General features: G+C 36.4%; 1 protein-coding gene across 3 annotated transcripts in view; it reads right to left on the bottom strand.

Annotated features, from left to right (window-relative positions):
* The window catches only part of TRAPPC9 (trafficking protein particle complex subunit 9), a 942595-nt gene that overhangs the window by 878348 nt on the left and 36559 nt on the right, over positions 1 to 27688 (bottom strand). For 2 of the 3 annotated variants that reach the window (XM_020967021.2, XM_020967026.2), the window contains exons 5-7: positions 25489 to 25515; positions 9553 to 9674; positions 7061 to 7186 (exon numbers count right to left, since the gene is read on the bottom strand). In XM_020967021.2, coding sequence (XP_020822680.1) covers positions 7061 to 7186; positions 9553 to 9674; positions 25489 to 25515 — 275 coding nt within the window. The remainder of the gene's footprint in view (positions 1 to 7060; positions 7187 to 9552; positions 9675 to 25488; positions 25516 to 27688) is intronic. The other variant, XM_078153761.1, reaches the window with a different exon arrangement.

Here is a 27688-nt window from a genome sequence, read left to right on the forward strand (position 1 = left end):
GAAGGACCACTGTTCTGCCCCAACTCTTGTTTATTTTTGCTACTCTACATTCACCCTAAGGAACTATTTTGTTTTGTTTGTGGAGGGAATCTGGAGAGCTTGGAATTTTCTGACCTACTCTGACATTTTCCCAAAATCCTCTGTGTTTACTTATTTTTTAAAAAAGTATTTGACATGGTTAAAAAAAATAAAATGAACATTTGGAGACCCAGACAAAGTCTCCCACCAGAATGTTAAAATCTGCTGAGTATTGATATCAATAATGGTGACACTTATGTTTACCTAATACCTACCTCGTGGGTAATGTGCTATGGAAAGTTCCAGCAAAAGATGTATTCTCAAAAATGCCTTCATTTGCAGATGACATTGTACTAACTCCAACAAGGCCCAGAACGCTAAAAAAAAGTCTAAGTGAAATTCATAGCAATGAGAATGAAATCAGTCTAATCATTTACACAGACAAAACAAAGTGGATTAAAAACACATATTGTCTAGGCTATAAGATGCAGCTGTAAAGGCAGCTTAGCAAATCACTCCATCGATATGCATTTATTAGACAAATGACACAATGAACTGAGCCCAGAACTGATAAGAAGAAATGGAAATAAATCACATTTGGAGAACTACATAGGGCTTCTAATGATTCCAAAGTGCTTGTTCCTTAACCCCCAATATACTTCTGGTGACGCGACGAGATGTTTGTGAATCATGGAATGTCACAACTAATTCTCAAGATAATTAAAATTACAAATAACCCAAGGGACGATAGAAATATACATAACAGGTGTATGCTGGGTATAGCATGTTACCAACAATGATTTATCCACAAGAAGTGGCATAAAAGCCTTTTAATACACTAAAATTCTATGAGTCTGTTAAATGTTTCCAGAGCTCTAGGGGAGCTTGTTATTTAAAAAACACCTGCAGTGAATTCTTCTACAAACTGAAGAATAATTTTGAAACACAAGTTAATTAATATGTTGCTATCATTTCATAATTTTTGCATGCAAAGACCTAAAGTAAGAAAACCTATAATGCTTAATCATACTACATTTCTTATACAAATTTCCAGTCTATTAATCAAGTCATCACTGGAATAAAAAAGTCAAAATCTTGTTCTCAAAAAGGATTCATTTCTACAAAGGAGCAGACTTGATCAAAAATCAAAACCATGTTCTATTTCAGAAAGTCACTTCCCTCTTTCTTTTTATTATTCAGTCCCATCAGAACTCATTATTGTCCTGACTGTTTATCTGGCAAGCATACAATAAAATAAGCCAACCAGAGAAAAGAATCTTGCTGGGAAAACTGAAACACTGTTAAGATGAATTTCAGTTTCACAGTCCAATACAGTACAGAAACCAAAGATACTCATCTGTTACAGCATTACACCACTGACATCTAGTGTTGAGGAAACGTAACAGAAGAAATGAATCAGAAAACAAGCACCAGAAAACTAGCCCACATATTGCAAATGGAAACATATTATTTTTATACAATAAATGCAGTTGTACACCCACACACGAAAACAACTTCACAGCATGCCAAGAGTTTTGATGCTAATTCCAAAAGGCAATTCTAGTCCTTAAGTAAGGTCACCCTCTAAGATCAGACACGCATAGCAAGTCACTTAGGGTAATGATCTGAGAGGCCTACAGAGAAGGTGCATCTGCCGCAAAATACCCCCTCATACAGATACCATACTGCCTGAAATTCTGGTAGCTTTTTATTGTTTGCTTTACATGTTTTCTTTTAAAATGAAAAAAGGTGCAGAAGCCTTGTGTAATGAAAGAGTACTGGCCTTAAAGTCAGGATACATGGCTTCAAGTCCTAGGTCTCATGACCCATGACTCTTTGAAACAGATAACACTTGTACTTCTTAGCTCAAGGAGTTATAGTGAGAATCCAGTAAGAAAAAAATAACATACCATAGAGAAAATCTTTTGTAATGATTAAGAATTTTGCAAGTGTAAGCTTTATTTTTAGCATAAAAATAGTAGCAGCTAACATTTATATGAAGTGTCCCAAAAATCTTTATTGGATTAAAACTTAACTAAGACTTTTGGCACAGTTTATAAAGCATTTTAAAGTTTTCTTTTTTTTTTTTTAAAGGCAATTGGGGTTAAGTGACTTGCCCAGGGTTACACAGTTAGCAAGTGTCAAGTGTTTAGTCTGAGGCCACATTTGAAGTCAGGTCCTCCTGACTTCAGGGCTGGTGCTCTATCCACGCCCACCTAGCTGCCCCTAAGGTTTTCAAAGGAAACAGCATCTCCTCAGTCTCCAGCATTTTTAAGAAATGAACCTTCCAGGTAATTAATGCTTACCTTTTTAATTGCCAATGATTTTTCTTTTAATTTAGCCTAGATAGAAAATATTCTAAATTATATTTATATATTTCTCTGTCTTCCAAGACAGAGGGTAGGGGGGTAGAGTTAGAGATTGGCCCTGTAATTTCACAGACCTAAAGAACTTCCTGATGAGGAAACTCCCTCTCCCATTAAAACTGGCACCTTCTCTGCATTTTATTGCCTAGTCTTGTCAATTCTAGCTTCACAACATCTCTCTTATTTTCATCTTTTTTTTTTTTGGACATTACCACCACCCTAATGAAGGCCCTCCTCACCTCACACTGGGATGACTGAAATAGGCTCCTGGTGGGTCTGCCTGCCTTGAGTCTCTCCCCCACTCTAGTCCATCCTCCATTCAGCTGCCAAAGTGATCTTCCTAAAGTGCAAGTTTGACCATGTCACTCCCATCTGCTCAGTAAGCTCCAATGGCTCCCTATCACTTACAGGAAAAAATACAAAATTCTCTTTTGTTCTTTCAAAACCCTTCACAACCTGGCCCTTCCTACCTTTTCAGTTTGGGGGATTTGGGTTTGGGGTCTGTTTGGTTTTTTACGCCCAGTGTAATACAAAAGGCTTGATCCTTTGAAAAGAAAAGAAAGAAAAAGACAGGAAGTCAAACAAATATGAGTCTGTTTCAAAACTCTACCACGGTAAAATGCTTGCCTTACCTACAAAATGGTTTTGAGAGGGTGAAACAGGGCCCATCTCCCAACCCCTTGCCCTTGGTAACATCCTCTATCCTTTTTGTTTTATTTAAGCACTTTGTTTAAATACCTTGTTTTGTACCTCTCTAATGTAGCACATGAAAACCAGCGATCAAATATTAAACCACATGCCTACAAGACTAGCTATGGGTCCTTCCAGTGGCAGAATTTACCACAAAATAACATCGTAAGTTAAAAGGCATTTAATTATATAGAGTGAGTGGTGAATCCACGAGGAAAAGGTGGTATTAGATTCATCAAGAATGTGTGAACACTGTATTTTACTCCTCCATGCTTCTGTTTTCACAGACAGGTGGCATTCGTCTGCCAAAGAAATACTAATAATTTTAGTGTATCTCATTCCTGGAAAACCTTAGAACATCTCCCACATATTATCTCTAAAAGAAGATGCTCTAGGTCCTACAAAGGAAGAGTATGAAAAATGGTACGTCTCTGAACACAGCAATCAAGCACAGTTGACCAATATTCAAAATAAAGCTCATGACCGAACATTATGGCTTGGCTAATGTTCAAAATAAGTTAAAATATTCACTAAGAGCAATCACCTCTTCAGTTTCACGATTATATCTTTCATGAATGACCTCCCCTCTGCTGAACTCACCCAGGTAGGGCTGTGATGTCACTAGCTCCCTTCCAGTTACCCAAGGTCACAACCTCAACACCATCCTCTACTCCTCTCTGTCACTCACCCTGTGTATCTAATCAGTTGCCGAATATTACAATCTCCTCTCTACGACATCTCTCACATAATTCCCCTTCATTCCACTCACAAAAAAACCACTCTAGTTCAGGCCCTCATTACCTCTCATCTAGACTGTTGCAAAGACCTTCTGATTAGTCTTCCAGCCTCATCTCACCCCATTCCAATTCATACCACACACAGTTGCCAAAGTGATTTTCTTAAAGTATAGATCTGACTATGTCATGCCCCTACACAACAAAGTCCAACGGCTCCCTACTATCTCCAAGATTGAATATGAAGTATTTTGTTTGATGTTTAAAGCTCTGCACAATCTGGCCCCTTTCAACCTTTCCAATTTTATTATGTTCTCCTTCCCTCCACACACTCTACAATCCAACCATACTGGTCTACTAACTGTTCTTCACTTAAGACACTCCATCTGGTCTGTGTGTCTTTACATGGGCCATTACTCACACAATGCTCTCCCTTCCCAACTTTTGCCTACTAGAATCCCTGACTTCCCTCAAGATTCAGCTCAAATGCCATCTCCTCCAGGAGGTAGTCCTAGTCACTCCAGGTACTAGTTTCTTCCCTCTAAGATTACCTTCCATCTTCTCTGTATTTATCTTTTGTGTTCTGATTTATTTAGGTTGTCTCCCTGAATAAAAAATAAGCTCCTTGATGGCAGGGGCTGTTTTTGCTCTCCTTTTGATCCTCTGGTCTTGCACAATGCCTTGCACATAGTAATCACTTAATAAGTGATTGTTGACTAAGTCACTGGTAAATTCAATTTCACCCCATGGAGGGCTGAAAAGATGAATGAATTATAGACTCATAGATGATCAGAATTAGAAGGGACTTCAGAGGTCATCCAGTCCAACCACTACCTGATCAGGAATCTATTCAACAACATCCCCAATAATCCAGGCTCTCTTTGAAGACCTCGGGTGATGGGAACTTAGTAGGCTAAACCTTAAATAAAGAGCTATATAAATGCGAGAAGTTGTTATACCAATCTTAATTTTGGACAATACTAATTGTCAGGAAGTGATTCCTCTTGTCCACTCAAAATCTTCCCCCTGCAACTTCTACAAATTGCTACTGGTTCTGCCCTCTAGGTTCAAGCAAAGCACATCTAATCATCTTCTAAATATTTTAATAGATTCAGCATGTTCTTCCAAAGTTATTCCTTCTCTAGACTAAACATTCCTAGTTCCTTCCACAAATCCTCCAGTGGGATAGTGTATCCTTCTATAGGGTTAGTTTCTACTTTCCTCATCATCCTGCCCTTTTCTCAATGTGCCCTAGCTCACCAAAGTCCTTTCCAAAACTCAATACCCAACACCGAATGTAATATTCCATGAGCTCTCACTAGAGCAGAGAACACTGGGTCTATCACCTCCCTTATCCTGGACACTAACTATGCTTCTGTGAATGCTAAGATTAAATCAAATTGGGGTTTTTTGGCTGCTATTCTTCACATTGTTGACCTATCTTGCCTTTGCAGTCCCTAAACCCCACCTCTCTCCTCCAGTATTTTTCACATTAACCATAATCTAGTCATGTCTACCTCAGCCTGTATTTGAAAACTTGATTTTTTAAACCCATGTATAACACTGTAATTTTATTCCCACTAGATGATATCTTAATTCAATGTTGGAACTAAGATGAGCCAAAGTTTTCTAAAGTCCCAAGATCTTTCCAGTGTGCCACCTAAATTTTCCAGTATCAGAAACAAAATCAAAACACTATCTTAAAAATAATCATATTTTATTTCAGAGTCAAAATATCTGATAGACTTTATTTTTCTTGGCCCTCTCTAGTGCTAAGACCAGGAAGGAGACATGCATTCTACTTATGATAAGCTCTCTGTATTTTTTAATCTATAAACAAGTTCAGTGCTTTCTGATTCTGAAGTTAACATGATTATCAATCTATTAAAGAAAATTTCATTAAACAAGTCCATATTCTCATTCAATTAGTCAAACCATATTTTGAAAGGATGACATCAAATTTTGAATTCTAGAAATTAAGTACTAGAAACCTAAGAGACCCACACATTATTGTTCAGTATTTGTATTTTGTATCATTTCTAACCATGCTGGAAGACATTTTGGAATTAAGCAAGAAAAAAAAATCACTGAAGAATTCCTATCCTATGGCACTTTCTCTACTGAGCATATAAGGCAAGAAGGCCAAAAAGAGAAAAAAAGTATCACATATGTACAATTATAGAAATGGGGCAGCTAGGTGGTACTGCAGATAGAGTTCCAGGCCTGGAGTCAGGAAGACTTATCTTCCTGAGTTCAAATCCAGCCTCAGACACTTACTAGCTGTATGGCTCTGGGCAAGTCACTTAACCTTGTTTGCCTCAGTTTCCTCATATGGAAAATGAATTAGCGAAGGAAATGGGAAACTACTCCAGTATTTTTGCCAAGAAAACCCAGAATGTGGTCATAGAGATTTGGACACAACTGAAAACAGCTGAACAACAACAACGGCAACATAGTTAGAGACAGAGATGAAACAGACATATCAATAAAGATTTTTTAGCATAAAAAAATCTGGAAACAAAATAGGCATCAAATGATCGGAGAAAGGCTAAATAAATTATGGTATAAGAACAATGTATGATGCTCTATAATACCCTTATTCATAGAAACATGGGAAGTCTCATGTAAGCCGATTAAGATTAAAATAAGAAAATAAAGAGAACCATATATGCAATAATTAAAATAATGAAAAAGTAAACAACACTAAAAGGCGAACAAACTCAGATTCATTTCAATAATCAATCTTGGTCAACGAACATATAATGAAACACAGCACACTCTTTTTGGAAGAGAGGTAAGGAACCACAGGAAAAGGATGTCAAACATGCTGTCAGATTCAATTAATTCATTGGTCAATTTTGCTGAAATGTTTTTCTTTGTTACAAGGACGAATTAAAATTGGGGTAAGAAAGAGAAAAATCAGGAAACAACCCACAGTACAGAAAATAACAGTCATGATGAATTCTTTTTTAAATACTGTAAATGTCAAGTCATGCTGAATTAAACACTTTAAATTGCATCAAACAACTGACGGCTTCATTTTTTATATTATAATTTCATTGGCTTTAACTAAGCCAAATCAAATCCTGATACGCAACAATGAACCATAAGTGCATCAGCATTCGGAGCGTGGATGGAGTATCAATACTACTCCAGTACTACATCAGCCTTAACTTAACTTAACCTCGGAATCGTTTTATTTGTATACAGTTAACTAACAATGCAAGATCACAGATATCATTACATCCTTACCTGGCGAAGGTTGATATAAACAGCATTCTGGAGAAATTCTGATGCTTCCATGCTCCTCTTCTGAATTGCAAGGACTCTCACTGCTTTGACACAAGCTTCCAACTCAATTACACCAGCATTCTTATACTGAAGGACATGAGAGAGAAACTTAAGAAAATTCTAACAAATAAAAGAGGCTTCTGACCTTTTAGACTTTAAAACCACCAGTTCTGCTCAATAAGACATGACAATTCTTTTTGATTAGCCTAAAAATGAATTATTACAATTGAACAATGGAAGATTAATCAAGTGTACAAAATGTCATTATCATCATTGCTCACATTTTTATAGCACTTGGAGGTTTGAAAAGTATCTTCCTCGAAACAGTCCTAAGAGATAAGTAGTAGAGCTGTAACAATCCATTTTTTCTTTTATAAGTAAGAAAATTAAGACTCAGAGAAGTTTCCTTGCCCACAGTCACCCAGTCAGGAAGTGTCAGAGGTAGAATTCACCCCCAGGTTCTCCTGGCTCCAAAGGTCCAGTTTTGTTTCTATAAAAAAGGGCAGGACACTCTAGAGGAGAGGACTCTGTCATAGAGCAAGTATCATCTGCATTTCCCAGACAATGAAAATGAGGTTCAGAGACATGCAGCAACTCATCCAAGGTCATATTAAAAACAGGCTAATTATCAAACCCACTATGCAGCTTGAGTGGCAGCACACCACAGTGGGTAAAGGGCAAGCCTTAGATTAGGAAGACTTGGGTTCAAGTGCAGATTTTTGACATATTCACTGTGTAAACTTGGCAAGTTACAACCTTACAGTGCTCTGGGCAAACTTTCTAAGACTATAAGCTGGAAGGACAATTGCTGATTTCATTGGTGGACAGCATTTCCTCATTAGGCATCCTTTACAAGGATGAAATCACAGGTATGGATCCAAATAAATAAATAAAAATTTGGGGCCTAACAACGAATGTCTACAAGACAGGGATTAATTTACAATGTAGCTAAACCATTCACAAGTTATGAAGCAAATATATAATTTGGTCACCTTTCCCATTCAATTACTTAATAATGTATAAGGCTGAGAAAAATTTCATGATTAAAGATCTATAAAGGGTAACTCTGTCCATCTTCTCTTCCTCTTCAATATATTTAATGTGCATCTAATTTGTATTTTTATATATCTTATTAAAAAATCTAACTATTTATACTTAAATGACTACCAATACATAAACCAAAAGTCTATCAACTTTTATATAGTAATTTAATAATACAATTTCAAAATGTTTGGTCAGAATAATACCACAAATATTAATGGGCTTCATTTTTCTCCAAAGCCCTTAAGAGGGTTTCTATCAAAGTAAGAATGAATGTCAGTTGAGTTTCCCTCCCTCTCCACCACCACTTTCTTGCTACCAACTGACCACAAAAAAAAAATTATACAAGCAATGACAAAAAAGACATTTGTCAAAATTGGGCCAAGATATCACAAAAGGACTGAAAATTGCCAATCTAGAAGAACACAAGGTTAGAAGCCAAGACCAAATTCTTTTTTAAACGATAACACTATCATTCATTTGTGTGATGCTAGGTAGAAGAGACCTCTGCTAAATGCTTCCTCTGAAGTAAAATTGTAGCATGGAGGTGACCTTGGGTTCTCAAGACTATGTCAATGAAGCTGAAGCTCTATCAAGTCCTCCAATGACACTGGAAAGGTCCAGATGGCATATCTGTTGTCCAAGGACCAGTAAAGTTAAGTGCAAACAAAGTCAGCACCAGAAGGTTGGCTGCTACCTATTTAGGTAAGGAAGGGTTATACTCTACATCAGTAAAGGAAATTTTTTTAAAGAGAATATACACACCAAAGAAATCATAAATCTTCTGAAATCTTAGGGAAAAAAATCTTTATAATTGAAATTATCATTGAACCACTTTTCAAAACATATGGAACCTGAGGGTGATCTAGAATACAGTTTGGAAACACAGCTTGACAGAACTTGTTACTCAGTGGCAGGTGTTTTATTTTATGTTGGTTTTCCAGATATTACTCTAGTATATTGTTAAGAGTATTGTACTAAACATTCGGAGACATATATTCCAATCCTAGTACTATCACTAAGTGTATGACATTTTGATGAGCAGCTTAAGTTCTCTGTCTCAGTTTCCTTATCTATGAAATGTCAGCAACAGAAAACACTTATTAATCACCTATGTGAGCTAGGTACTGGAAGAAATACAAAGTATGGGATAATACATGCTCTCAAGAGATAGAGATAATACCAACTACCCTTGCCTAATCTGCAAAGATGCTGTGAGTGTGAAATAAGACACTAAATGTAAACTGTGTTCTGAAGATGTATAAATGTATAAATTAAAGGGACTGATACAAAGATATAAAAATAAAACTAACAGACCTTTTTTTAAAGAGGGAACATGCTATCATGTCAAGTCAAAGTTTCTATCTGAAATGGTATGATAAAATGAAAAATTTTATATTACAGGAAATCACCTTGCTATAATAAGAAATTGCTTCTTTATATTTGTCAATGATGTCTTCAGGGCTAAGACAGTTCTTGGCACGTCCTATTTCTGTACTGGTGTCTGCATTTATGCCATTAGTGGTAAGAGCACCTGTAGAAAGGAAGGAAAAGAAATAATGTTATACTTTTTCTGTTTACTACCATCATCATTATTAAAAACTGATGGTACAAATATGATTAGCTTTCATCATATCTGATAGAAATTTTTAAATCTCTTAACAAATTTTAGTGGCCAGATCTTTTTAAAATAATGCTTTATCATCAGACCAAATGAATTAACAATAATTCAGAATAAGTTTTCATCCCTAGTAATATACATGAAATTCATTAATGGAGGTAAGAAGTTTACAACAGCTAACTTAAATGTCCTTAAGATAATGACAAAATCATCATGCTTCATTCTATTTTTATAGCCCTCAATAACCAAAGGCCATACTACATGCAATCAACAGCTGTAGGCTGAATTTTACAGAAGTTTCCTTACAATTTTGCCAACTTCATATAAACATTTAGCAGAAGGTAACAGCAAAATATTTAAATTTTTCAGTCACATAAAGCAAAAGAGGATCAAAGAAAATATAGCACACATGCATATTCCACTTAAGTGAAGGAAGAAAGATCACACTACACATGACAATGAAAAAAAAGGCTATTTATTTATTGGTATTGTTTTCCCTTTTATGACTTTGTGAAATAGTTAAACCAGGCTCAAGCAGGAAAAGATCCACTGGTGGTAAGAGATGGGAATGCCACACTACATTAAGGAAGGTTGCTGGATGCCATGGCAAGCTCAGTGAAAGATGGGATCATGACTAGCTTATCTCCACCATAATAGAATGTCATCAAGGGCAGGGAAGCCACAAGAGAACAGAACAGGTCTCCCTCCCCTCCACTACCCCTTCTCCCTTCTGTAGAGCTTTTACTCTCAAATGCCTTTTCCAGCTTTGAAACCATTCCTACACATTCCATTTCCTAGCTCACTCTTTGGCTATGGTACTCTGGTAATCTTTGGCCCAACTTAAACTTGGCAGGAACTCTGGTTTACTTTAATGATAATCATGTCTTCCTTTCCCCAAGGTAATTCTTCCTGGATCCTGCCAAAAGGCCTTAGTGGAAAAGTGTGAAAAATGGGGGTAAGGGTAAGGGGAGATAACAAGGGGAAGGAAAGAGCAGAAGGTTTCTTCTTTTTTAAAAACTTGACAGGGACACCAATGGCATTCCTTTCTGGTACTTAAATTTTAAAATGCTACTTGTAGGGCCATTAGCTAATCAAAGTATTCCTTTATTGTCCTGGGAACTCTAGTGATTAACAAAAGCTGCTCTTATTTTACATTATTCATATCTCTCATATGACAAACACAAATTTTTCTTTCCAGCACAAATTAACAATATCAAATAAAATATAGGCATTATCCTATTGTTATCTCAAAGCAACTTAATTCCTTCCATCAGCTGTTATGATCTGAGCACCAGCAGCAGCCTAAGGCAAACACAAGGGTGGGTGAGCCTGATGAGGAATACTTTAACATTACTTACTATAAATGTTTATATTTTTACTGCCCAAAAAAATCCTACTCTCCATGGCACCAAGGCATTTATTTTGCTATGTCAACTTAACAATGAACAGTAACAGTTAGGGGGTGCAATTTTAAAACATTGTCTAGGATGTGCAGTTGCTTTGTCCTGGACTTTGGGGTAGTGGGCAAAAAGTGTTTACTGAAGTGCTACTGAAGGTTTTCCTTCAGGAACACATGATGATAAAGGTGCTCCATGGGGTCTTCTGACTAATCCAAATGGTCCATAAGCCAAATAAAAGGAATTTAGATAGCTGTGTTCTAAAGAATTCTACAAAGACAGGAGTTCCTTAAGATTATCAAAGAACAACTGTTCTAAATAAAGAAAGGGAGCCACTGGTAAATAGAAATTAGTCAATGATCATTTTAACTTCAATATCTGGGTAGATATTACAAAAAGGCCCTAGAAAAATTACCTAGAACAGTACAATCTGTAGAAGGACAATAATCAAAATAGCTCTAAAAAGAAAATCGTGGTAAGACCAATTTAATTTCACTCAGTAATAAAGTAATAGTCCACATAGACAAGTATAAGCAATAAAGGAAATCTGTCTCAACTTACATGGCTTTCAATGGCATTCAATAACACACTCACAGTTAAGGTGTTAAGGTACTTATTTAGTCCTGAGTGCTGACTTTCAGGGCTAAACCAGGGACAGGCCAAAAGCATAGGTTAAGGGAAAGGAAAAAGAAAAGGATCAGGTAGGAGAGCACCAAAAACAGAGATGAAATAAAAGAAAAGTTGAGAGAAAATGAAGCAGTGACTAAAAGAAAGACAAAAGACAGAGAAGAACAGAGAAAGAGAAAGAACCATGTAAATGCTGTTCCTATATCTAGTCTGGTGAGCAGAGAAATGGGACCATCCATGGCAATCATTTATCCATATTGTACCCCAGGTGGGTCAACTGGCTGAAGTGCTAAGACTATGTTCAGTAAGTGTATAGATAACACTAGGAAGAACACCCTGAAATACATGAACATAGAGAAAAGAATGTTAGCACTACAAGCGACCTTCAAGATCATTTAGCCTAGTAGTATCAAACAAATAGAAACAGGTGTCACTAATCCCTACATAAGAACCCCTACTGCCACATCTTGACTTATAAAACCACATATTAACATCATCTATATTCTGTTGTATTTTTTCTGTTTTCTTAAATATTTCCCAATTACACTTTAATAGGGTTTGGGCCTTACTTTGCAAGGCTAGCACATTGTTTGATATCTCTGATTTAGTCCACCTCCACTTATTTTACAGATGAGGAAACCAAGACCTGTGTAATCCTGTAACCCTTGTTCTCGAAGAAGACCAATGATATCAGCATGTCTTGACTTGCAAGTGAATTGGATTTAAGTAAGGCAGAGCTGTGCAGAATCATCAGCCACACTGGGTCCTCCAGAGTCATCAGAGTCCAGTGGCAAGACACAGGTCAAGACGACTGGCTATGGCCCCAGATGCAGTGGGAGACTTTGGCCTTTTTAAGCGAAGGTCTTTCCCAGGTCTCAATTTGTTTGAGGCAATGTCAATAAGTGTCAGAATTTGGTTTCCTAACTTCTGATCTAGTTCATTAAATATCCTGCCCCTGGCCTATCAGAAAGATACTGCTTACCAAACCTGAATACGACATATAAGTATTCTGCTCTAACATCACTCAACATCTGCTAGATATGCTGTCTTGGTGTACATTTTTTTTTGGTTTGGTTTGGTTTTAAGATTCATATACAAAACTAGAGTCTAGAGGACCAGCACAAAAATTATAAGAGCAAGAGAAAAACCAATCCTAGAGAAAAGATTAAATGAATTGTGGCTGTATAGGCTAAAGAATCTAAGACAACTCCAAAAGACTCATGATGGAAAATGCTATCCACATCCAGAAATACAACTATGGAGTCTGAATGCAAATCAAAGCACACTATTTGCTTTCTTTTCTGTTGTTACTTTTTTCTCATGTTTTCTCCCATTGGTTTTAATTCTTCTATACAACATGACTAATGTGAAAATATGTGTAATATGAATGTATATGTACAGCCTATATCAGATTGCATGCCATCTTGGGGAGGGGAGGGAAGGGAGGGAAAGAAAATTTAGAACTCAAAATCTTATAGAAGTGAATGTTGAAAACTAAAAATAAATAGTTTTTTTAAAAGAAGAAAATGGAAGGAGGTAACAAAATATTGTACCAAGCTAAGTCCTGCAGGAAAAACATAAAAACAAAAACACACAAAGGTTTATGAAGGATTTTATCAGGAATAAATACTAGGCAGAGGCAGCCAAGCACAGTGGACAAAGAATTGGTTTAGAAACCAGGAAGACCTGAGTTCAAGCCCCATCTCTAACACACATTGGCTGTGAGACCCTGTGCAAAATCACCAAGCCTCTTAGTGATCCAGGCTACTCTCTGTGACTATAAATTTTAGGGAATGTACTGGCTTAAGCTGGTGGAATAAATTTCCTCATCAAGAGAGTTCTATCTATGCCAATGCAGTCACATAGCATGTAACTCCTATCCCTAAATATTAAGCCCTGAGGCAATGCCCAATAAAAAGCATAAAACTAGTCCAATACAATGCTTTAAATACACATAAACACAGAAGAAAAGATGGGAGATAAAAAGGTATATGAACATATTTCACACCTTCATTAAGATTTTAAAACTAAAGCCAATTGTAATGTTGCAGAGTCTGAATGGTGGCTCTTTATTCTTCTCATGCTCACTGTCCCCCTTCACTCTCAGAATCAAAGAACTGCAAATCAAAATGGGCCTTGGTAAACATACAAACTCCTAAGGCAGTTCATTCTCTTCTTCAACAGTTCTAATTAGGACATTCTTCATTAAAGCTAAAATCAGCTTTCCTGTAGCCTTTACTTATTGGTCATATGCTAATCCAAACAATCAATCCATAAGCATTTATTAAACCCCTACTATATGCCAGGCACTAGGAATACAAAGACAAAAGTGAAATAGGCCTGCCCTTAAGAAGCTTACAATCTATCAGGAAACAGCACGAACATAAATAGTTATAACTAAAATAGACACAAGGTAACTGTGAAGAAAGGCACTAGCAGCTGAGGAGATCAGAAAAGGCTTCATTTATTCTCTGGGGTCAAGAAGAACAACTAATTCCTCTTCTACATTATAACTCTTCAAATATTTGAAGAGAGAAAACGTGTCCCCATGCTATCAGCCTTTTCACCAAGATAAATCCAATACTTTCAATTGATCCATAGCTTCTGGTCCTTTCACAATCTTAGTTAACCTCCCTGACATTATCTCCAACTTGTCTCTGTCTTTTATTAAATGCGGTAATGAAAACTGGAAACTTTACATGGTCTGCCCAAGGCAGAGTATGATGAGACTATCACCTCTCTTTTCTATAAACCATACTGGTACAAATGCAACCTAAGACTGCACCCACAAAAAACCACTGGCTTCTATGCAACACTAAGTTATATTGAGTAATCAGTCCTCAAAAACTCTGTCTTTTGAGGCAGGTAGGTGGTGTGATGGATAGAGCACCGGCCCAGAAATCAGGAAGACCTGAGTTCAAATCCAGCCTCAGACCAAACACTTGATACTTACTAGCTGTGTGACCCTGGGCAAGTCACTTAACCCCAATTGCCTAAAAAAAAAAAAAAACCTCTGTCTTTTTATATGAACAGCCATCTAGGCACTTCTCCCCAATCCTTTAATGTGCAACTCATTTTTTTAACTGAAGTACATAACTGTATATTCACCTCTCCTTAATTTTACCCTATTAAAATTATTCTATCATTCCAGTCTGTTCAGATCTTTTTTAGATCCCAATCTGTCATCCAATATCTTAACTATATCAACCAATTTCTTGGGAACGATGGACTTGATAAATATGCTATCTGAACTTTCATCCAGGACCTAGTAATCACATAATAAATGTTTGTTGAATGAATTAATGAGAATGTTGAATAGAACAGTGAGAGATCCCTGGGATCCCTGGGACCTTCCTCCAGAATGACATGATCTATAAACAACTACCTTTTGGGGTTCGTTATCTAACAGGTTCACAATCTACCTAACTGTACTATTATACAGTCCACAATAATGTTACGAGAGATTTTATGAAATGCCTTGCTGGAATCCAAGTACATTATGTCCGTGCTATTCCTCTAATCTATCAACAGAATAAAAACCCTTTTCTTTCTAACTCTCCCTCCTCCAATTTCTTATTCTTCCCCTTCCATACCTTCTCTTTCTAATAATGTTTCCATGGTACTGTCTTCTAACACTGATTCAAAGCAGGGACTATATTTCACTTCTTTTTTGTATTCTTACTTCTTAGTACAATGCCTGGCACATAGTAGGTGCTTAATAGATGCTTACTGACTAATACCTGATTAACATCATGTTTTTATAGAACCAACTGTGGGTTGGGACCTATCTGTACAAGAAAGAAGTAGTGAAATAATTGTCAGTGAAACATTAATTTAAAAAAAAAAAACAAGCACCTAGATATGTCTAAACTTGTCGTACATTGGAAAAAAAAAGAGCAGTCTTGCCAAATTTCTAAAGAAGCTGATACAATGATATTAACTTATGCTTCCACAGCTTTTTATGACTTACAAAGTACCTTTACAACCATTATCTCATTGAAGCTTCAGAAAAAGGCTGGAATTATCCCCATTTTATTGAAAGGAACACTAAGGACCACAGAGCTAAAAAGACTTGCCCAGGGCCATACGGCTAAGAAGGAATATAGAAATACAACCAGAATATGGATCTTCTATTTTTCCAGGTACACCATGCTGCAACATTTTAAAAATCTGAAATCTTTCTCAATAATTGCAATAAATAAACTCTTAAAAAATAGGGGGGGGAAACTAAACTATAGTCAACTCCAGATGCAAAAAGAGGAGGAAAACTAGAAATCACAGTCATCCAAGTCTGACACTAACTCAATGTAATGAGAAAAAAATCTATACCTCAAAGACATTGGAATTCTGGGCATAAAACAGATCGAATTCAGTCCAAATTGTGCTAGACAGAAGGGATGCTGTTTTTTAATAGAATTCTAAAATTAACAGATGGTGGAAAAGCAGAAAATGCTATATAAAGGGGAAAGGAAATGAGTTCTTTCTTCCATGAAACACTTATATTACTTTTCTCCACCCCTCTCAATTTCAGGGTCCCATCCAAAAAAGTTGAGAAGTCTGAAAGAGACCCCAGAAATTCAAGGATTCTATGGGAATACTAACACATGGTTATTTAGTTATGGGTACTAATTGTTTTCATCAAGACACCTTGATTAAATGCTACTTCTCATACTACCTATGGAACCACAGACAAGTCATAATCACTCCTTAGTTTCCTCATCTGTAACACAGACAATACCTATAATACATAACTCACAGAGATATTAAAAGAGACAAATGAGATGTCACAAAATGCTTTCTGAAAATTACAGTAGTGCAAAAATGTTAGCTACTTATTATTATTAATATTGTTATTATTATGTACAGACTTAGAGTCGTGGAAAATTCAGGAACAAAGTTTAATATAACAGTGTGAAACCAGCATATTTTCTATTGATGGATGCAGATGAGTGGGATTTTCTACATAGTTGAACAGTGTTATGACCCTGAAATCACACACACACACACACACACATACACACACACACACACACCCCCTCATATGATACCTGGAAGTGAGATGGCAATGTAAAGGCCACCATGGAAAAAAAAACTGCTACTAGGAAAAGCAACCCATTTCACTTTTGGATGTAAGGAAGAGTACTCACCTGAACCAAAATTTGCCTCTCTATTTCACTTTTTTTTTCCATTCTGCACTCAAGCATTTCACAGAGCAGGTGTCAAGAAGACCCAAGCTTAAATTTGGCCTCAGATGTTAGCTGTATAACCCTGGGCAAGTCCCTTTATGTCTCTTTGCCTCAGTTTCCTCAACAGTAAAATGGGGATAATAATAACACTTGTTTTGAGGATCAAATGAGAAAATAACCGTAAAGCACTCAGCACAGGGCCAGGTATACAGTTAAGTGCTTTGGAAAGGCTAGTTATCACTATTATTATTATTATTGCTAAAGTCTCCTGCAATACCAAAGTATTGCCTACTGGTGACTAAGTCTTCACAGGCCATGCCGACAGAGCACAGGCTTTGGCAGCCCCTACCAAGCCCAAAAGGATTTGAAAACAGCTCATCACCAAAGCTGACCACTAAGTGATGAACCTTTTCAGGCACAACAGCCCACAAAGATTATCTAAGGTGCACACGGGCTTTCATCTAATTTGCTAAAGGAAGTCACCCATACCAAGGAAATCACAGACCTGTGAAGTGCTGAATTTAATGTTCCTTATGCAAGGTTGAGGCGAGAACAATCAAATCAGGTTTGCCCTGAAAAATCATAAAATTATTCTCAATCAGTGTATTTACTTTGTATCTATTTGTAGCAACTAAAATGACCTATAGGACAATTACACTGAATATTTTCAGCTTTCACTACCAATCACTAGAAATGGGCCTTGTGGTGATGTAAACAGGTCATTAGCACTAGTAAAATAATGAGAGACTGAAAGACAAAAAGAAAGATAAGGACAGAGGAGAAGAAGGGCAGAGGAAGAGGCAGAAGGGAAGGGGAGGGGAATGGCCTCATACACTGGTCCAGTGTTTTTATATTGGCCAGGCACAAAATAAAACTTTCTTTCAAACAATGATATCCATTTATCTCTACTAAAACTACAGGAATTTGGTTGGCTGGTTTCTCTAAGTTGGCCAGCCAGCAGGCTTCCCAAATCCCATGACAAGTGAAAGATCTGGCATTTCCTCCAGTTTATATAATGTAGAGAAAAGGATGAAGGTCTTCGAGTCAAAAGGAGCTATGTGATCTTGTGTAAGTTGTTTCATCTCTCTGGGACTCAATTTTTTTATCTGTAATTGTCCTCACTACTGCCACTTCCTTTCCCTCTCACTCATTTCTCAACCCTTTGCCCCTTGTCATTCAACTGAAACTGTTCTCTCAAAGTTACCAATGATCTACTAATTGCCAAATCTGACTGATTTTTCTAAATCCTCAAGCTTCTCAACCTCTGCAATATTTGACACTGCTCACCATCCTCTCCCCGGGATACTCTCTCTTCTCTAGGTTTTCTTGACACTGCTCTCTCTTGGTTGTCTCCCTATGTGTTAGACCATTCGTTATTCTCTTTTATTATAATAATTATTATTGTTGCTGTTGTTGTTATTTATTTTTAGTTTTACCATCCCCTTCTTTTATCCCCTTCCCCTTCTATTTTCCTGTAGGGCAGAATAGATTTCCATACCCCTTTGCCTGCATATCTTATTTCTCAATTGCATATAAAAACAATTTTAACATTTGTTTTTAAAACTTTCAGTTCCAAATTCTCTCCCTTCCTCTCTTGCCATCCACTCCCACTGAGAAAGCAAACAATTCAATATAGGCTATACATGTGCAGTCATGCAAAACACTGCCACAATAGACATGTTGTGAAAGACTAACTATATTTCCCTCCATCCTATCCCATCCCCTGTTTATTCTATTCTCTCCTTTGACCCTGTCCATCCTCAAAAGTGTTTGCTTCTGATTACCCCTTCCCTCAATCTGCCCTCCCCTCTATTATCCTCTTGCTCTCTTATCCACTTCTCCCCATATTTTCCTGTAGGGTAAGATAGATTTCCATACCCAATTGAGCATGTATGTTATTCCCTCCTTAAGCCAAATCCAATGAAAGATTTATTCATTCCCTCTCACCTCCCCCCTTCTCTCCTCCACTGTAAAAGCTTTTTCTTGACTCTTTTATGTGAGATAATTTAGCCCATTCTACATCTTTTCTCCTTCTCCCAATACAATCCTTTCTCACCCCTTAACTTTATGTTTTAGATATCATCCCTTCATATTCAACTTACCCTGTGCCCTCTGTCTCTGTCTCTATCTTTCTTTCTCTATCTATCTATCTATCTATCTATCTATCTATCTATCTAATCTATCTATCTATATACACACACACATATATATATATAATATTCCCTCCAACTACCTTAATACTGAAAAAAGTCTCATGAGTTACAAATATCATCTTCCCATGTAGGAATGTAAACAGCTCAACTTCAATAAGTCCCTTCTGATTTCTCTTTCCTGTTTACCTTTGCATGCTTCTTTTGAATCTTATATTTGAGAGTCAAATTTTCTATTCAGCTCTGGTCTTTTCATCAAGAATGTTTGAAAGTCCTCTATTTCATTGAATATCCACTTTTTTCCCCTGAAAGATTATACTCAGTTTTGCTGGGAAGGTGATTCTTGATTTTAATCCTAGTTCCTTTGACCTCCAGAACATCATATTCCAAGCCCTCTGATCTCTCAATGTATAAACTACTAAATCTTGTGTTATTTTGATTATGTTTCCACAACACTTGAATTGTTTCTTTCTGGCTGCTTGCAATATTTTCTCCTTGACCTAAGAACACTGGAACTTGGCTATAATATTCCTAGGAGTTTTCCTTTTGGGATCTCTTTCAGGAGGTGATTGGTAGATTCTTTCAATTTCTATTTTACCCTCTGGTTCTAGAATATCAGAGAAGGTTTCCTTGATAATTTCTTAAAAGATGATGTCGAGGCTCTTTTTTGATCATGATTTTCAGGCAGTCCAATAATTTTTAAATTCTCTCTCACGGATCTATTTCCCAGGGCAGTTGTTTTTCCATGAGATATTTCACATTGTCTTCTACTTTTTCATTCTTTTGGTTTCGCTTTATAATTTCTTGATTTCTCCTAGAGTCATTAGCTTCCGCTTGTTCCATTCTAATTTTTAAGGAATGATTTATTTCAGTGAGCTTTTGAACCTCCTTTTTCATTTAGCCAATTCTGCTTTTTAAAGCATTCTTCTCATCATTGGCTTTTTGAACCTCTTTTGCCATTTGGGTTAGGCTATTTTTTAAGGTGTTATTTTCTTCAGTATTTTTTGGGGTCTCCTTTAGCAAGCTGTTGACTCATTTTTCATGATTTTCTTGCATCACTCTCATTTCTCTCCCCAATTTTTCCTCTATTGCTCTTATTTGATTTTCAAAATCCTTTTTGAGCTCTTCTATAGCCTGAGACCAATTCATATTTTTCTTGGAGGCTTTGGATGTAGGAACTTTGACTTGGTTATCTTCTTCTAGTTGTATGTTTTGACCTTCTTTGTCACCAAAGTAAGATTCTATAGTCTGAGTTTTTTCCTCTGTTTACTCATGTTCCCAGCCAATTACTTGACTTTTTAACTCTTCAAGGTAGGGGTCTGTTTCCAGTGTGGAGGGTTTACAGTCCCAAGCTTCAGGGGTTTTCTGCAGTTGTTTTCAGAGATACTTCCAGGGACCTGTAAATTTTTAGCTCTTCCAAGATGGTATGATCAAAGAAGAGGTGTTTACTCTTTTCCTGGCCTGTGCTCTGGTCTACGAGTGACCGCAAGCACTCTTTTCTGCCTTAGAACTGTGAGGAGGATTTTCTCTCTACCACTGCCACAAGCTCTACTTCTCCAGTGCTCCTCCTCATTCCAGGACTGTCACTCAGATCCAAGCACAGGCAAAGCAAGAGAATCCTGCCTCAGAGCCAGCAAAGAGATGTCTGCAATCCCCCTCAGATCAGCCACTCGATCCCCCCACTGCTTGTGGGCCGAGAGCTCCAGAAGCAGCCAATGCCGCTGCTGCTGTGGCTGCCATCCCAGGCCTACGCTAGGGCCAGGACTGGACCACACTTCTCTCTCACCCCAGTCCGACGGACCTTTCCTACTGAGTTGTCTTTAGTGTTAGTGGGTTGAGAAGTCTGGAAACTAGCTCAGTTATCCATGATTCAGACTCCTGCGCCCTGCTCTGTCTTCACCTGTGTGGCCCACACTAAACTGTGTGCCTCTTCCAGCCCAGTGCAAGAGACTTTTCCTATCAATCATCTAGGTAGTCTTGGGCTAGAAATTTGTTTCACTCTGTCTTTTTGTGGGTTCTGCTGCTCTAGAATTTGTTTAGAGTTGTTTTTTACAGGTATTTGGAGGGGGGTGGGGAGAGTTCAAGCAAGTCACTGCTTTTACTCTGCCTTCCTTATTCTCTTTTGCTGACTCATATAATGCCATTTAACTACAGATGTAACTCAAAACTCGGTCCTGGGTCCTCTTCTTTCACTTAGTGACCTCATCAGCTCCCATAGGTTTCATCATAACACCCATGCAAATGATTCCCATATCTATGTATCTGGCCATAGTCTCTCTCCTGAGCTCCAATTCTGCGCCTACAACTGACTATTAGATGTTTCAAACTCTATGTCCCTTAGTTATTTCAAGTTTAAGACGGTCAAAGATGAACTATCCCCTCCCCCCAAAGAAAAATCCCACCTAACTTTTGAACTTCCCTATTTCTTTTGAGAATACCATTATCTCTTTCCCATCACCCACATTCATAAGTTTATCATTATCTCCAATTCCTCAATCTCCCTCAACCCACACAGCCAATCCAGTTGTCAAATACTATAGTTTCTACCTCCACAATCTTGCTTACATCCATCCTCTCCTCCCAACTTATACAAGCTTCCTCTTAGATCCAGCCCTCATCATCTCTCAAGCAGACTGCTAGAATAGCCTCCAAATTGGTCTCCTTTCCCCAAGCCTCTCCCCTCTTCAATCCATCCCTCACACATACACCAAAGAGATTTTCCTAAACAGATCTGACCATATAACTTGCTTATTCAAATTCTGATGGATTCATATTATTTCTAGGATCAAATATAAACTCCTCTATTTAGCCTTTAAAACCCACAATGTACATTTTAAAATACAATTCTATTCCATTTCCTTTTCTGCATTCTGAAGTGCAATCAAACTGCCTTTTTTGTGATTCTTCACACGTGATGGTGACACTTTTATCTCCTATTTCTACATACTTGCACTGGCTGTCCACCATACCTACAACACATTCTCGCCTCACATCTGCCTCTAGGAATCCCTCTTTCCCTCAAGAGTGTTTAAGAGACATCAACTACATATAAAACTCTTCCTCATCTCCCCAGGGGCTAATAATCCCCTTCAAAAAAAATTACTTTGTCTTTATTTTGTATGTACTTATACATACTTATTGTTGTCTCCCTCAATAAATTGTGAGCTCCTTGAGGGTAGATATTGTTTCTTTCTTTCTTTTTGGTCTAAATCCCCATGCTATGTTTGCCTGATACATGGTAGGTGTTTAATAAATACTTGCTGATTTACTAAATCAGTTCTCTTCCCGTCTATTAAAACACAAATCAATCCAATGATACCACTACTTAGCCTATATATCCCCAAAGAGATTAAAGAAAAAAGAAAAGATCTTATGCACACAAAATTATTTAGAGCATCTTTTTTTTTGTGATATGTGAATGGAATGGAATGCTACTGTGCAACAACAAAGGAACAGTTTCATAGAGATCTGGGAAGATTTGGATGAAGTAATACTGAGAAAAGTGAACAGAACCAGAAGAACAACTTATACACTAACAACACTATAAAAGTGAACAGCTTTGAAAGACTTAAGAATTCTGATCAAATGAAACAATCTACTATGATTTCCAAACGACTGAAGATGAAGAATGCCACCTGCCTCCAAACACAAAGGTGATGAACAAAATGTGCAGAATGAGACACATCTGTAAGGGTATGGACAATAGAAAAATGTCTTTTACTTGACTATACACACTTGTTATAAGGGTTCTGTTTTCCTATTTTTTTTTCAGTAGTGGGGGAGGTGGTAGGGAATGAAAATAAAACCTTGATAATTGGAAAAAATAAATATTTAATTTAAAAAGATTAAACAGAGCAATAATATACAGAACCAAAGAAAATGTTTTATAATCATTATTTAATTCCATCATATTTTATAGGCATTTTTAACTCACATATTAGTCAATGTATAAATGTACATGTCTGTGTATATAATGTATATATACACATATAAATTAAGTACCTAGTATATCTAAAGCATAATTATAAGCAGTTAAATGGTATAGGAAGACTAAGAAAACATCTATCCTCAGGGAGTTCCCAATCTAGCTATAGAAACAGACTACAGACATAAAAGGATAAATAACAATACAAGATAGCATAGTCTAGGGACCAAAGAAGTAGGGGAGACACTGAATATGACAACAGCTCAGAGAAAGAAGAGATTACTATAGACTGTGTTGATCAGATAAGGGCTAAAAGACTTATTTTGGTCATATACTGATGTAACCAACAACTCATTATTATCACTGTTTTCTTGGCTAAAAGGTCATTTAATTTTTCAATAAGAGAATGCTCCAACTGAGTAGCTCTAGAACAGATACCTATTTGCTTGTGAAAGAGCTCTCAGAAAGGGGTACTCTCTCTCTCCTACTCTGTCCCTTACCTCCAAACTCCAACTATACCCTATAAACTGAACCATTTGCCTGAATGAAATGATTCAACATTGGTATTAAAACAAATCACTATCCTAGCTGCATTCCTAAAACATTTCATCTTCAAAGACAAGACCTAGGCTAAGTTGAATTCAAACTCTGAGTTAAACAAAAAGTCTACATTTTTATGGCTAAATAGGGGACTGCTTTCAAACAAAGTCTTCATTGGTTCCCCTTTTTAAAACTGATTTTTTCCTCTTTATCATTTTCTTAAATTAAGCCAGTTCTTCAATTTAAAAAAAATGATAGTTATATTCACTCAGGAACAATTTTTAAAATCTTTAACATATGAGCTGAAAGGGACCTTAGACACAATCAACTTCTGTCTTTTGAAAATCAATAAGGCTCAGAGAGGTTTAGTGAATTTCCCAAAGTCACATAGCAGCGAGGTCTTGTAGCTCCTAATCCAATTTTACTTCCACTTTGCCATATAAAGAAGAAAAAAAATCAGTGACAAAAATGACAACTACCTCAAAAAAAGAAAAAAAATTTTTCCCTGTGAACAATGCATTTATATGGAAGTATTATGTGGATTTGCAATGGTAAATTCAAAATTCTATCACGAAGTGGCTTATAAAATACCAGAAACAACATCATAATCTTCAAAGTTCCAAGGATGAAACCATCATTTCAAGAGTCACTTTTTCAGGTTAAAATAGCATAGAGCTCAAAAAAAGAAAATTAAATAACATAGCACTTAACATACATTATCTCACTAACTTGATCCTCATAACAGCCCTAAAGATACCACTTTATTTTACAGATAAGGATACTAACAAAAGAGAGCGATTAAAAATTAATAACAGATGGTAATAAATGGACACATAAACCTGAAGGAGACTTAGAGGAAGTGAAAAATGTCTCAACTTTTACTCTTTGAAATTTATTTGTCTAAGTGTAAATGTTGCAAAGCAAGTTTGATAATACTGATACTTAATATCAAGTCTATTATAAATGATTTTTTAAGTAAAATAAAATGAATTGTCCTGGTCACAAAACTAATAAGTGGCCAAGTAGAACGTATCTCTTGTGTTAAAGTTCAGCATTCCAGTACTGGGATCCGGAAAACATGAGTTCAAATTTGACCAATACTGACTAGCTTGTATAACCTTGGGCAAGTCATTTAATCTGTCTCCCTCAGTTTTATCACCTGTAAAATGGGGATAATAATAGCAACTCCCCCCCAGGGCTTCTGTGAGGATCAAATGAGATAATATTTGTAAAGCACTTAGCACAGTGTCTGACACAAAGTAAGCATTTAATAAATACTTGCTCCTTTCCCTTCCCTATACCTCCCAGTCTTGCAAATTAAAATATTTCTTGTGATTGAACTGAAAATAAATCATTGAACTGAAAATGAATCAGCCCAATCTGAAGAGAATGCATGCTAAGATCATATAAGAGGAAAAGTGAATGAGAATGAATAGACAAATGAAGAATGTTAAAGGAGAATTAGAGTGACTAAAAATTTTTTTAAAAAAACATTTTATATGCTAAAATTAATGTAAATAGTTACTAAACAAGTTTAATTAGTTGTATATGGCCTGACATTAACATTTTTATAAATTTTTTAAAAGAAAATAATTGGCCTATCAACATGCTTCATGCAAAAAACAAAATGAATTAAGCTTTAAGTCTCAAATCACATACTTAATGCATCTATGGAATAAATCTTTCTTCTTTAACAAACTGAGGAAACAACTATGATGCCTCGCCAAAACAGAAGAAAGAAAAATCTGATTTTTAATTTTCCCACTTTAAAAACACCTACATTAACCCCCTTCCAAGATCACAATAACTCACAATCCAGAAACATTAACAATTCACAGCACCATAAAACAAGCACTTTAAAAAACTGAAACAACAAAAACCAAGCATAGAGATAGCGTGTACCTGGATCAATGAGAACTTCTTGTGCCCCTGGAAGAAAGAACAGATCATGACCTTTCATTTTGACAAGAAAACTACTGTTAAATAAATTACTATAGCACAGTTAAGTTTATCTTTTAAAATTGAAGATGCTGCCATTAAAATAGCAATTTATAAATAGCAGGTAATAGAGAGTTACTATGTGTTTAACTCATGATAAGGACTTCTCAGTTTCAGAGGAAACCCATGGAAAAACAATTAAAGTATCCAAAAAAGACCCCTTCATTTTGTTATCAAAAGCTTTTTTAAAAAAATATCAAGCCTTCCTCAAACTGTCCAAATATGGATATCTACTAAGGCCATACTGCAGAAATTAATTTCTCCATCATAACAAAAAATACAAAAGCAAAAGGTACTATCTTCAAGATTCAAATTCATTATCAATTACCAAAAAAAAAGGATAAACATACTAATAAGGTACAAAAGAGAATGTTCTACTCCTATGTGTTATTTGATCAATTATTCCTATGCAATATTTTCATTATGACTGATGTTTTTACTTAATTGATGTCTCATGTACATTTTTTGAGATGCAAAACTAAAATCAAGTTGACACAGTATATATCTTCTAAACGTCTAATCTAACAGATACAGTTATTCTTCTCCTTTCTATACAGTAAAATCTTGAGGGAATGAATTACTACAGATTATCACATTTTCCAGATGACTGAGGGACTTACCACTTCAAGCATCAAAAAATTTTTTTTAGTTTTACCCTTTGATATTATTTTTTATTGTATTAAAAACTTACTGCCTCTTGCCTTTCAAGGCAGAGCAGACAATATAATAATCTTTTTTTGATGATTATGATCATTAAGAAAATGAATGACTATAAATTATCATTTTGATTTTCCAACAAACCTGTGATTTAATCAGTGAAAGGAACTCCAGCTAAGGAAACTTCTGCTAATACCTAGTGGCACCTACTACTCTGCCACTTAGAGCCTTAGCCAAATGCCTGGGACAACAAGGTTAAATGACTTACCCAGGGTAACCCTACCAAGTATGTATCAGCAGTGAAAACTGAAGCCAGGTCTTCCTAATTCTAAGGCCAACTCTCTGTCTGCTATGCCATGATGCCTCTCATAAGCTATTATGCAGGGCCACAACAAAATGATGACTCAGAAGGCTTTTGATAAGGACATTTGCCCAGCACTAACTAATCCCAGATAACAGTACTTCTTTTTTAGTTCTTTTGTCTGCAGTTCTGGAATTTGTCTTTTCCCTTGCTGTCAGAAATCACTTCCTACTGCTGTTGATGAGCCTGCTAAAACCAATTTCTTCTCTTCTCATTTGCTGCTTTTAATCTACTATAGGTTTGAAACTCAAATCACCCACCTCATTAAAACTCCGTACAAAGTAAGAATAAACAAATTACATGTGAAGTGCATTAGCACTTATTAAAGTACATGGATTTCTGAACATACATTTTGGCTATTCAAGGCCTTTTTTGGCTTCAAGGTCTCTAGCTATGTTCTCCACAGGTTGCCAGATAATCAAGAACCCAGTAAGTGAGTTAACTTTATTAGGCACATACATGAATATGAACATCTAATCAATCAAATTTAAAAACATTCAAGTTTGGTATTGGGGTAACATGCCTCTGCACAACCAACAATATAAAGAGCATCAAGATCTGCCTAGGAGGAAAGAGCAGGGAGGGCAACTAAAATAACTTAATAATGCAGCACAGAAGCAAGCTCTAACATACATATGTACTGCAGCAGTACAGTGGTCTTAATAATGCACGCAGACATCATACATGTAGATATTAGAACCTGCCTCTGACACATATCAACTAATTAAAGTTTGTAGGGAATCTGCCTTCTTCACTTTACTGAGTGTGGATCCAAATTTAAGTAACACAGCTGGAATTTGGAAATCAGTAGGTATAAATCTGCCATGTAAATGCTAAACTCAATTTTAATATTGAAAAAGGGTCATTTCTGGAGGTGCCACAAAGATATGAGCAACACTTCCATCTGTAACAATGCTGTCATATCTGTCTTGAAGCTAAGCAGTGTCCATTCAATTCTAGTGAACATGCAAACTAGAGGGGTGATCTTTGTGGGAAGGCAATACAAACTCCACAAAAATGTTATGCTACATGATCATCCATATATATGAAGTTATTTTTTGGAGGGAGAAGTATAGAAAGGTGACT

This window comes from Phascolarctos cinereus, unplaced genomic scaffold (assembly GCF_003287225.1).
Source record: "Phascolarctos cinereus isolate Bilbo 61053 unplaced genomic scaffold, phaCin_HiC Scaffold_4;HRSCAF=312, whole genome shotgun sequence".
Taxonomy (NCBI): Eukaryota; Metazoa; Chordata; class Mammalia; order Diprotodontia; family Phascolarctidae; genus Phascolarctos; species Phascolarctos cinereus.